This window comes from Ostrinia furnacalis, unplaced genomic scaffold (assembly GCF_004193835.3).
Source record: "Ostrinia furnacalis isolate ACB-3 unplaced genomic scaffold, ASM419383v2 OfSCF0658, whole genome shotgun sequence".
Taxonomy (NCBI): domain Eukaryota; kingdom Metazoa; phylum Arthropoda; class Insecta; order Lepidoptera; family Crambidae; genus Ostrinia; species Ostrinia furnacalis.
This window is the reverse complement of record NW_021130897.1, coordinates 1-12,980: the sequence shown is the minus strand read 5'-3', so window position 1 is coordinate 12,980 and position 12,980 is coordinate 1. Positions and strand designations below refer to the sequence as shown.

Genomic DNA, 12,980 nt, shown 5'->3' with positions numbered 1-12,980 from the left:
AAAAGGCTCCCTTTATCCTTTTAAATAATAAATAAGCCGCTCTTAAAATTCGCTCGGGCCCGGCCACTTAGCTAACTGGCTTTGGGGAATAACGCGTTATCATTTTTTAGAATTCTATTAGGATTTCCTCAAATCTTTGTAAACAAGTTCGAAATACAGTCTGATTAAAAATTACGTTCGTTTTATGAATTGTTTTTGAATAACTTGTGCATTAAATATTTTTTGGATTTATTTGAAGTCGTCTACTAAAATATGTATTTTAAATGAGTAATATGTCTATTTTACATGACTAAAGATGCTAAGTTTTTGATTATGTGAATGTGATGACACAATTTGGATTTTACGACTGTTCTCATGTGGAAATACGGAAGAAGCTGTAACAGATGTGTGTCTAAAATTAAACAAAATGTGCGACTGTTTGTTGTTTGGTTAAGACAGAATAATGTCTTTATCCAAAGTGACGTACCATAGACCTCAGATTACAAATATTTTTCAACAAGTACAAAATTGCTTGTGCAAAAGCTATTTAATATCTACTTCACCATGCTTTTGTTTTCTTAACACAGCATAATATTATTAAACTCAACAGTACTCAAATTGATTCACACATACCCAGCATTCGTTTGGTATAAATAAAACTATTTATATGTTTCATGGGAATCAACCGCGTCTGTTCTTTGTTATTGTTTCTTGAATGATATACAGACAGACGAGTTGATTCATAATCTCAATTAAGATCTGCGATCGGTCGGTGAGAATAATAGTGAATTGAGATTTAAAGAAAAGTTTATTGTGACACGCAATCACGCGACGCGATCGCGATCAGTGAAGAATACAAATGTACGAGGGCTGCACTAAAAGTATCGGGAATGTAATATTTCCACTGTTCCAGTCATATTAAAATCTATTTAATTGCAAACTCCAGGGTTTTAAAAATCGTATACCATTTATTTATTTAAAAAAAGATTCTCGGTCGTATCACAAGGTCTTGTCAAACTTGTTTAGTCGTTGAGAAAATGGAATTGACTCGAGAAAATTCAAGAGCGATGATTTATTATGACTTTTGAAGTGGTTTAACACAAAAACAGTGTGTTGACCGGATGATTTCTGCATTTGGTAATGAAGCCCCATCCAAAACCACAATTTATCGCTTGCAGATTAGTATGCTAGCATTTGTTTGCCACAGGTCGTTTCTGAACTCCGTAAAGAGAACTGCAACCGCCGCATCATCCTCTATCACGACAATGCGAGTTCTCACACCGCGCACTGAACAAAAGAGTTTTTAGAGCAAGAAAACATAGAATTATTAGTCCATCCGCCGTACAGCCCCGACCTAAGCCCTAATGATTTCTATACTTTCCCTAAAATAAAGAATAAATTGCGTGGTCAGAGATTTTCATCACCTGAAGAAGCTGTGGGAGGCCTACAAAACGGCCATTTTGGAGACCCAAACTTCCGAATGCAATGGTTGCTTCAATGATTGGTTTCGTGTATGGAAAAATGTGTCAAATTTCGCAGAGAATACTTTGAAAAGCAATAAATACATTTTTAAATAGTAATGTTGTTTCACTTCCTTGATTCCCGAAATTTTCAGTGCCGCCCTCGTATTTAAAAATAATCTTCAATTGATAACATAAAAAACCGAACCGAATTGTTTGTTTATTTTATAAATATACCTAAAGAAAGATGGTCACCTGCTATAAGCGAGTTATTTCTTTTTTTTACTCGTTCTGCAAGGATCATGCCATAAACCATACGGCCATAATACTGGTCTATACTATTAATATAAAGAGGTAAAGTTTGTGTGTTAGTATATTTGTTAAATTGTAAAGGGTAATAAAGGGTAATCTCGGGATCTACTAAACCGATTTTAAAAATTCTTTCACCAATAGAAAGCAACATTATTGCTGAGTGTGTGGTTATATAAAAAACCGAAAAATTCCACGCGGGCGAAGCAAGTATGTATTATAAACCGAAATTGATTTGGTATAAAAGAAGGATAACCAACTGGCGTCGGATAAGGATCTGAGACGTGGTCGTTTACTATGGGCCTCATAAGAAGGCTCAAGGTCACCCAAAGGGCGATGGAGCGGGCTATGCTCGGGGTTTCCCTGCGTGATCGAATCAGAAATGAGGAGATCCGCAGGAGAACCAAAGTAACCGACATAGCTCGCAGAATTGCTAAAATCAAGTGGCAGTGGGCGGGGCACATAGCTCGTAGAGACGATGGCCGTTGGGGCAGGAAAGTTCTCGAGTGGCGACCACGGGCTGGAAGACGTAGCGTGGGCAGGCCTCCTACTAGGTGGACCGACGATCTGGTAAAGGTCGCGGGAAGAGCCTGGATGCGGGCAGCGCAGGACCGTAAAAAAAAACCAGTCACGAGTTTGGGTGTTCGAAAATGAATTAAAGCCAACAAAAATAGTTCGTTCACGGAGTGTTGCAAAAAAAATGGTGGCCACGTTTGTCTCCAAAACCGGCCATGTTGCGACTATTCCTCTTGGGGGACAAAGAACGGTTAATGCAGATTAGTATGCTAGCATTTGTTTGCCACAGGTCGTTTCTGAACTCCGTAAAGAGAACTGCAACCGCCGCATCATCCTCTATCACGACAATGCGAGTTCTCACACCGCGCACTGAACAAAAGAGTTTTTAGAGCAAGAAAACATAGAATTATTAGTCCATCCGCCGTACAGCCCCGACCTAAGCCCTAATGATTTCTATACTTTCCCTAAAATAAAGAATAAATTGCGTGGTCAGAGATTTTCATCACCTGAAGAAGCTGTGGGAGGCCTACAAAACGGCCATTTTGGAGACCCAAACTTCCGAATGCAATGGTTGCTTCAATGATTGGTTTCGTGTATGGAAAAATGTGTCAAATTTCGCAGAGAATACTTTGAAAAGCAATAAATACATTTTTAAATAGTAATGTTGTTTCACTTCCTTGATTCCCGAAATTTTCAGTGCCGCCCTCGTATTTAAAAATAATCTTCAATTGATAACATAAAAAACCGAACCGAATTGTTTGTTTATTTTATAAATATACCTAAAGAAAGATGGTCACCTGCTATAAGCGAGTTATTTCTTTTTTTTACTCGTTCTGCAAGGATCATGCCATAAACCATACGGCCATAATACTGGTCTATACTATTAATATAAAGAGGTAAAGTTTGTGTGTTAGTATATTTGTTAAATTGTAAAGGGTAATAAAGGGTAATCTCGGGATCTACTAAACCGATTTTAAAAATTCTTTCACCAATAGAAAGCAACATTATTGCTGAGTGTGTGGTTATATAAAAAACCGAAAAATTCCACGCGGGCGAAGCAAGTATGTATTATAAACCGAAATTGATTTGGTATAAAAGAAGGATAACCAACTGGCGTCGGATAAGGATCTGAGACGTGGTCGCTTACTATGGGCCTCATAAGAAGGCTCAAGGTCACCCAAAGGGCGATGGAGCGGGCTATGCTCGGGGTTTCCCTGCGTGATCGAATCAGAAATGAGGAGATCCGCAGGAGAACCAAAGTAACCGACATAGCTCGCAGAATTGCTAAAATCAAGTGGCAGTGGGCGGGGCACATAGCTCGTAGAGACGATGGCCGTTGGGGCAGGAAAGTTCTCGAGTGGCGACCACGGGCTGGAAGACGTAGCGTGGGCAGGCCTCCTACTAGGTGGACCGACGATCTGGTAAAGGTCGCGGGAAGAGCCTGGATGCGGGCAGCGCAGGACCGTTCATTGTGGAAAACCTTGGGGGAGGCCTTTGTCCAGCAGTGGACGTCATTTGGCTGAAAAGAAGAAGAAGAAAGAACCAACTGGCATAAGCGAGATTGTTTCTTTTTTTACCCGTTCTACAAAGATCGAAACCATGCTAACTACTTAGTTCTTGATAATGAAAAAGGTAAATACATTTTTATAGTACAACAAAAAAATACTATGTATTTGGACAATCTATTCGAGGTCCCTTTTAAACAAAATGTACGAGTAAGTGACTATGTAGGAAGAACCTCTTTTTCACTAAATATGTATTCTAAACATATGCTAGTACAAAATGCTATGGTGTAGTGTAAAGCAATCAAGCTGATGGTGAATTCACGTCATTCTCCAAACCAAAATCACAAAGGAGAGTCGAACTCTAGCTTATCATTATCTTCGCGAGTGCCACCATCCAGTGAATTCCAGTGGTTAGTTACGATTACTAATTCAATGTTATGCTTATTACCGCTTGTTATGCGCCATAATACCGCCAAGGTCGGATCGCCATTGAAAATCATGGCGACCAATCATTTTCAATCATTTTCCTTTGCAAAAAGGTTTCAAATTCAACTAGTTTGGTATCCTTTGGCGATATCTCCGTTGGTCTCTGAACTGTTATTAGAGATTGATGATAAATTATTACTTCGTTTTTTTTTTATGTGACAGGAGGCAAACGAGCAGACGGATCACCTGATGGTAAGTGATTACCGTCGACCATAGACACCTCGTATCCGTCCGGAAACACCGCAGACGACAGTCCATTCCACAGTTTGGTTGTACGGGGCCGGATTTCGTTCGGTCGTTCGTTCGTTTCAGCCGAAAGACGTCCACTGCTGGACAAAGGCCTCCCCCAAGGATTTCCACAAAGACCGGTCCTGCGCCGCTTGCATCCAGGTACCTCCCGCGACCTTCACCAGATCGTCTGTCCACCTAATGGGAGGCCTGCCCACGCTACGTCTTCCGGCTCGTGGTCGCCACTCAAGAACTTTCCTGCCCCAGCGGCCATCAGCTCTTCGAGCTATGTGCCCCGCCCACTGCCACTTGATTTTAGCGATTCTGGGGCAGGTTTACAATTATCAAATCAATTTAGACACCCCGCAGTCAGACTTTGAACTAAAATAGAGAGACACGGGTCTCAATGCGACATTATAAGTTACATTATGTACTCACGGCTTGACGTTTCGGCTGCTATACTGCAGCCGTGAAAGTGAACACCAAAGTTTAAAATCTTATACAGACTTTTAGTCGACCGATAGTTGGGTCGCAACTTGGGACGTCCACCCACAAGGTGGACCGACGACATCGTAAAGGTAGCGGGAAAGCGTTGGACGCAGGCCGATACCAACCGGGTAACATTGAAAGCATTGGGGGAGGCCTATGTTCAGCAGTGGACGTCCTACGGCTAGATGATGATGATGAATAGTTGGGTCGGCTTCTAGTTTGTATGAGAAATTGGCCGATAGTAAACTGGTGTAAAATGCGCACTTCCATACATGTTCATACTGATAACAGCCCGACCCAACTACAACTGGGTATATCGGCCGACTAAGGGTGGATTCGACCAAACAAGAGTAAATGTTAATCTCAGAATAAATCGTCAGTTTTGACATATTTCCCATACTGAAACTGTCAATGTGCCAATTATACCAGGAGTTATTCTCGGATAAAAGTTTCGTCGAATCGGGCTTAAAAGTCTTTAGTCTATAGAGTGTCATTATATTGTTCAAATTCAAATAAAAAACCTATAAATATAATACCAATAAATAATAGATGTATATAGCAACGCGTACATCGTGTTCACAATATAAAAGTTTTCATATCTTTGATATAATTTAATTTTTATGTTGCCATAAAGAAAAAGACGTGACTGGCTAATAACGCCTTTTATTTAAGTATCTGTGTTAAATTACGACTAAAACATTATGTAAAGTCACGATAATAGTTTATGAAAGCCTCTGATTCACGCAAAAACTACAGAATAGTATAATTGTAGAAGCTAGTCTTTCACATAAATTGATTTATACAATTATTGCTGTATGCAGGCCGCTACCAACCGGGCGATGTGGAAATCATTGGGGGAGGTCTAAGTTCAGCAGTGGACGTCCTGTGGCTGAAATGATGATGAATTGATACAAAGCAAATTGACATTGGATGACGAGACGAATGGAATATCGTACTATGAAAATGCACACTTGTAAGAATAAGTATTAATTTATTTATTTAAATACTTTATTGCACCCACATAAGAATGTTCCGTACAAAAATGTATGTATTAAAGACATAATGTTACTAGGTCGACTTTGTTTACTTTGTCGCTATAATCATTTCAACATGATTAAACGATCTTGTTGTTTGCCAAAGTTCTAAAGAAAAGAGTAGGTAATAAATCAAAATATGAAAGAGACAGAATAATTTCTTATTAAGGCCATTAAAATTTCAGAAAGTTACATGTCCATAATTGAGTTAATAGTCCGCCGTTACGAAGGGAATCTGTATTACTTAGGTACCTACCTACACTTTTGTCTGCTTCGTTCGCGTAGATATCGATTTGTACTACGGGACTGTTCCCACCTCTCGTTCCCACCTCTGCTACTCCTGTGTAGCCAGGATCTACAGCTTGACCGCCAATAACACAACAAGTGAAGGTCAAGCATGTCCCGGAAAGTTAAACTGTCATTGGACCCGCAAAGAAATTAATCAGAAGAACATAGGAGTAGTTCGAGATAAGGTTCGACTTCCCTCAAGAGCAAAGTGATAAAACAAAGGTTTCTATCGATTACTACTAGTCTACAGCCCATCTCTATTTTTAAAAACGTCTACTAAACTATATGAGGCCGTCATTAAATGCAGACAAACTGGTAAAACGTTCACCTGACATGAATCGATCAAGTAGCACCTGCTTCCAGTTCATAGAGGAATCGCTGTTCACCACAAACTATTCCATAATTCGTGCCACTTTTTTCTCTCATTCCAAGCAAATAATAGAGGTAGCTTATGGCCGCGACTTTGATTTCGCCGCGTGGATTTCGTTTTATCACAGATAGCCTTTCAAAAACCGATAAAAAACTAATATTTTTCTCTGAGTCTCAAATTATTCTACCTTTCATCTAAAACGGTTTAGCGGTTTAAGCGTGAAGGAACAGCCACAATTTCGCATTTCTAATATTAGTATGGAAATTATTATCCAACTTTTTCCTGGGAAACGAAAAGCCGTCCCTAAAAATAACTCCTCGATTAATTTTAACAATCCAATGGCGCTAAAGAAACAAAAGAACGTCCCCATTTAACCGGTGAACCGTAACTATCGCAAAAAACTCGGCAAAAACCAGTCCACGTCAAGTGCAAGCGACAACGACCTGACGGGCACCGCAAAACGAATTACCGTAGAGTGTAGAGCACTTACATCGCACATCTGATACGATGTAAGTACAGTCAGCGTCGAATAGTTCACGACACCCAAAGTGGCCGAAAAGTTCGCAACACGTCTTTGTTACAATTGGACAAAGATACTAATTTGCAAGCAAATAAATTATAGCATATTAATGCATCTAATTAATAGTAGTTCTTAAACTAAAAGGGTGAACATACAGAACATACTCAGGGGCGTAGTAGGCACCCTTGAGTAAGTACTTGTACCTACTCAATTTCACTTGCAAATATACTTTTAGTGTGTCAATGCCAAATTATTTTACATTTCCCCTACATGTGTATTCTCGCATAATAAGGTCGAGAGTAAAAAGTATAATTTATGTAGGTTCGATTTGATCTTGGCCTGGCATTGCATGGCACTATGTGAAATTGATCTTGTTTTCGCCTTTGTCAATGTAGGTAGTAGATTATAAATTCATGAACGACAGACTTAAAATAATCGCAATAGTGGTTTAAAATTAAAAGAAAGAAGAAGAAATGTTTATTCAGTATCATTTAAAATTGCATTTAAAAGTTTATAATCATGCAAGAAACTAAGATTGTATCAGATTACATATTTTCAGTGTTAAACTGAGCTTTTCGACAAAGGTCGTCTTTCAAACTTCACCCGTGCGAAACAGTGGCCAAAAGGTATAAATAAATAATTAATTAATTAATATTCATAACATTATATTAATTCCACGTATTCTGCACGTGAACATATTTTATGAATTCACAAACCATTTGCATCAATAAGGCTTTACGCAGGCGCCTCTGACAATAAATTCACACATACTTAATACGAGTATAATTGGAAATCGCAATAATATACCGTACAATGGGATGTTACTTCGGTTCAATTTACACTTACAATCATTAGCATTTGCTGCAAGTATTTGTTTAAAAAAAACAACAGCAGCATTGTGTGTTAAGTCATGAAATTATTCTGAAAATATTAGTCTTTCTTAGTATAGAAACGTTAATGAACTCTAAACGAAGCAATAAAGCATCGACGTTTGTGGCAAACATCAGTTATTTTATATCAATCCAGCTGATCAAAGAAAATCCAACATAATTCAATATTCGTGGACAAGTTACAGCAAGAAAAGATTCAGTCTGTCCCACATAGGGTTGCCAGGTCCAAAAACACAAAAGCCGGACTCTGTACTTTATTTGGCCGGACATTTTACCCTAAAAGCCGGACATGTCACGGGGGGGGAGTACTATCATCATCGGTTGTACAACATCCTGATGCCGTGAGCCTAACAAAAGCCGGACAGGCCGACCAAGACAATATTTGGCCGGAAAAAGCCGGACACCTGGCAACCCTAGTCCCACATAACCTGCCGCCCCCCGGCGGTAGGTATATGGACAGGCAATTTTCCTGGGTCAAAAAAGGGTACCCGAACACAGATTACCCAATACCTAGTTACTACCCGGATCGGTTAACTAAGTAAGCGTATGAGAGTTTGTTTCACGTTGCTTGACGTTAAACACAAACTTCGATCTGTATAAAAAACGTACAACTTTTATACGAAGGGATAATCAGTCGACTATAGCTATAAGTATCGACCTACCGATTCGAGGGTCGCCTACGATCCCCGTCGACCACTGGATTGTGGTAAACTCCCTTCTATTTACAAAACTCTTTAAAAGTAAATATTTAAGCCGCTTTCAGGACCAAATATAGCTTGCCTTACCGCTTTGGGACAACAAAGCAACATAACACAAATTACTATAGTCTGGTCCGTGAGCACGTAGAATTTTGTCCAATGACCCCAAGCTACCCATCCTTATTGCTCGCGCGTAATTATGTTGCTATCGCGCTCGCACACTCACTGAGGGTGCCAGTCGCACAGTCGCGACAGCAATATATGTAATTACGCGCGAGCGATAAGGATGGGTAGCTAGGGGTCATTGGACAAAATTCTACGTGCTCACGGACCGGGCTTTAGTACCTCTATCTTTTAAAATACTAGGTGGTCTTACCAAGCAGCAGCAGTATGAGCGGGTTCTGGAACTGCTCGATGTACTTCTTCCAGAGCGGGTCCTGCTCCTTCACCTGGAACTCGTTGGGGCCGACGAAGTTCATGCGGTCGTTCGCCTCGCGCCATGACAGCCCGCGGCGCACGTCCACATTCAGACGCTCGGCCACCTGGAAAAGGAAATCCAATTAATATGGCCACTCTTAATCCTGACGATTATAACCAGGACTGTTTGGGCCTAGGATTTGCGGGATTGGGAACTTTATTCCTCTGGGTAGCAATGGAAAACTAAATCAGACAAGCAGAATACACAAAATGGTATATAATGATCACTTTCGTTGGGCAGCAAATACCTAATGGATCGATGAACGATTTCCACAAGTCGATTCAATCGAATTTTCTTAGAGATCCGAGGGGATATTTTTTTTTAAATTACATGCTCAACATTTTAAAAATAACAGTCAAAAACCGATTCAAAATCAAAATAGAAATTAAACCTAATGTAATAATCCAAGGAAATAAAAATTGAATTGAATTTTTGGACCAATTTACTGATAGTAGATCAATTTTATTACAGTAACAATGTGTAGGGTAGCAATATACCTTTGGAGTAGTTGAGTCTATTGTTATCTCTCTCTACTCTCATCCCATGGGATTCTCAATTTGTAATCCCGCCTTGTGTGGGAGTTGTGGGACATAAAATAGCGTAAGATCTCGCTCCGAGATACTGGGATCGGAAGCCCTAATCGAGAGGTATTTTTAGATAATCGATAAGAGCCGTATCCGATTACGGTAATTACGGATAGTGTTGGTACAAAATATTTTAATTGGAGGCGTAATAATAGCTGCTAGGCTTTGGCACTGGGTTTGGCAAAGCCAACGAAAATGTTGATCAAACTGATTTTCAATTTATGCGACATTGTATTACGTATTTTTATGGTCTTTCCATGCCTACGCCTCCAAACCATTTTTGTATTTCGGTAGAGATCGACAAGGGATAAAAACCTTAGCTATTTTTGTCATAAAAAATAATCATACAGGTCAGTGAAGGCGCGAAAGAGGAGATATTCATTTTTCTTTATAAGTATTTTTAACCAAATTACAAGGTTTTTTTTTAATATGTGACGTTAAATATGCCCTTGATAGCAGACTCATCCGGGGCCAACTGATGCGATATAATTCAGAGAGCTTGCCCAGAATATAAGTATTCGTAGCTTACATAGTAAAGAAATTAGCATCCCTAGCATATCATGTAGTAAAGTCATGGTCCTTGCAATGAGAACTTTTTAGGCTGAGTTGCACCACCTTATTCTAACCATAACCGGCGTTTTTTGTGTGGATTTTGACAGATATTTAACGTTTGTTAAAGTTAAAGTAATGCTGCCTGTATAAATCTCTTTATACAAGCTCAGTCCTCAGTTCCTACTCTCACTTACGCAAACACGTGTTTAACACGCACAGAAGGCAATTAGAAATTAAACAGCCAATTAACGAAACGCCCATCCGAAGACTCATTTAATTAGCCATTCGGACAACGTGTCCTTACTGTTATTGAGGGTAAACGAGTAGTACAGACAGCACGAAAATTTATAATGTTAACTGTACACCCGTTCCGGGACCCGGGATTACGAGATTTACCCCGTTTCTAGCTCTGCCTCAGATTACCTGACATTTGTGGGTATTCTGTAACAAGCTTGAAACTTAATTAAACCAAAAAGTATACAAGTATAGTAAATACAGAGCACTTGTTGCTAAGTGAGTAAGGAAAGAAAGTAGCCCAAATTACGTCCCGGGACAGGCCTTATTTTAACTGTGGAATGGTTCAAGCCACTCTTCTCCACGATGGCCTAATGTGAATTGGTGGAGAATGTTATCATACCGCTTACAAACTTTAAAACTAATACCATATCTCGATGCTACATCATACAATATCAGCGCCTCCCCCAGATGGAGTAGAAGTAGACTTGCTATGGCTGAAATGGTGAAGGTCGGTAGAGTCTCCTGTCCACTACAACTTCAGACTCCTCTTATGTTCTTCTGATTAATTTCTTTGTGGGTCCCATGACAGTTTAACTTTCCTCCGCACCGGGACAAACTTGATCTTCACTGGTTGGGTTTTTATTGGCGGTCAAGCTGTAGATCCTGGCTACACAGGAGTTGCAGTGGTGGGAACGGGAAGTGGGAATAGTCCCGTACACATTTACTTATCACCTCTGAAACACTATTGTTAACCAAACAAAAAAATCAGCTTGCAGCAACTATCAATCACTAAGTTTTTTCTGATCAAAATACATCAGTAGAGTTTTAGTTAGGCATGTTTTCAATATACTGACCGAATATGACCTTGCTTTTTATCCACTTTGTTTATAAAACAAAAAAAAGTGCATACCGCACTTTACGGTTGGTTCTCGCAATAATTTAGTTTAAACTCTCAAACTAATGTTATATCCGCTAGACACGAATCAAGGTGAAGTAGAAGAAAGGGTCATAGTAGTACGAAACTAGTATCTAATAATATAAGTTTTTGTACATTATTGTATCAAGAATTCGAATGTAGAGTCAATTGTACAGCACTGAATATACGGGACTATTCCGACCTCTCGTTCCCACCGCTGCAACTCCTGTGTAGCCAGGATCTACAGCTTGAACTCCAATAAAATCCCAACCAGAAGGTCAAGTGTCAAGCAGTCAATTTGGTGAAAGAATGAAAATTCGCGCTTATTTATTTCTGAAAGTCCTGCTATCTCATTAAGACTACGGTGACGCCAATAGTCGCGCTTCTGACAAAATGTATACAGTTGTAGAAGGGGTATTCTATAGGGGTACCAGGTGAGATATCACCTTGATTGCGTAACCAACTTGTTGCCATCAACCTTCGATCAATGATACCAACTAGATATGGGGTCAGCGCAAAAATTACGTCCCGGGAAAGAGCCACACTTGAGAAGAACGTAACTATTTGGTATTTTGGTAGCTCATGACAAGATAGGATCCTTCCTTTATATCTATAAAAGCGAAAGGTCACTGATTGACTGACTCACTCATCACGAAATCTCAGAAACTACAAGTGCTAGGAGTATCAAATTTTGCATGGGTGTTCCTTTTAGAACGTAGGTGCTCACTAAGAACGGATTTTGTTACAATCGGAATAAGGTGGTAAAACGGGATCCACGCGTACTAAGTCGCGGGCGGCCGCTAGTATAACATAAAAAACATGCTCTGGATCGATCCTTTCCGATCTGGCTGAAGCTTATTCACTAATCGCTCGTATCCAAGCGTATTAATTACTAATTAATCTCTGAATCATGCTCAAGTTCGGACGATAAAATTCAAAGCACCGTGTCAGGTCATGAAGCGACGACATTACCAGGTCTATTAATTCCACAGACGACGGCACGTCAACCTTAACCTTCTGTAGTCGTAATAGGGTCGATTTTGTAAAAATGTATAGCCCGATGTGCTATCACCCGTACATTAACACGACTTCATTATGCTGATGGAGTGAGGCTTCAGTCTGACGAGGGTAGACAATTGAAGGCTGTAATACGATGAAGTACTTACCTACACCATTAAGCCACATATTTGAGAGCCTTGGAATTAAACTACCAACGACATTTTCAGGCATGAATTTTCAAACAAAAAAATGGCCTCCTTACGATAGCTTTACATTTAGTTAAATATTAAATGAAAAAGTTTAAAACATTTCTCTTTCAATTCCCTTTCTGAAAACACATTAATTAAAGACATTACAATCTATAGTCGTTTGTGTTTTTTCTTTCCTTTTTAGGGTTCCGTACCTCAAAAGGAAAAAACGGAACCCTTATAGGATCACTTTG

The 12,980-nt window shown here is 39.6% G+C and overlaps 1 protein-coding gene across 1 annotated transcript in view; it reads right to left on the bottom strand.

Moving 5' to 3' along the window:
• SPoCk (secretory pathway calcium atpase) overlaps nucleotides 1-9,310 on the bottom strand; it is a 32,286-nt gene extending 22,976 nt beyond the window's left edge. Inside the window, exon 1 of the mRNA XM_028323619.1 lies at nucleotides 9,149-9,310. Coding sequence (XP_028179420.1) covers nucleotides 9,149-9,251 — 103 coding nt within the window. The 5' untranslated portion in view covers nucleotides 9,252-9,310. The remainder of the gene's footprint in view (nucleotides 1-9,148) is intronic.
• Nucleotides 9,311-12,980: the final 3,670 nt, after the last annotated feature.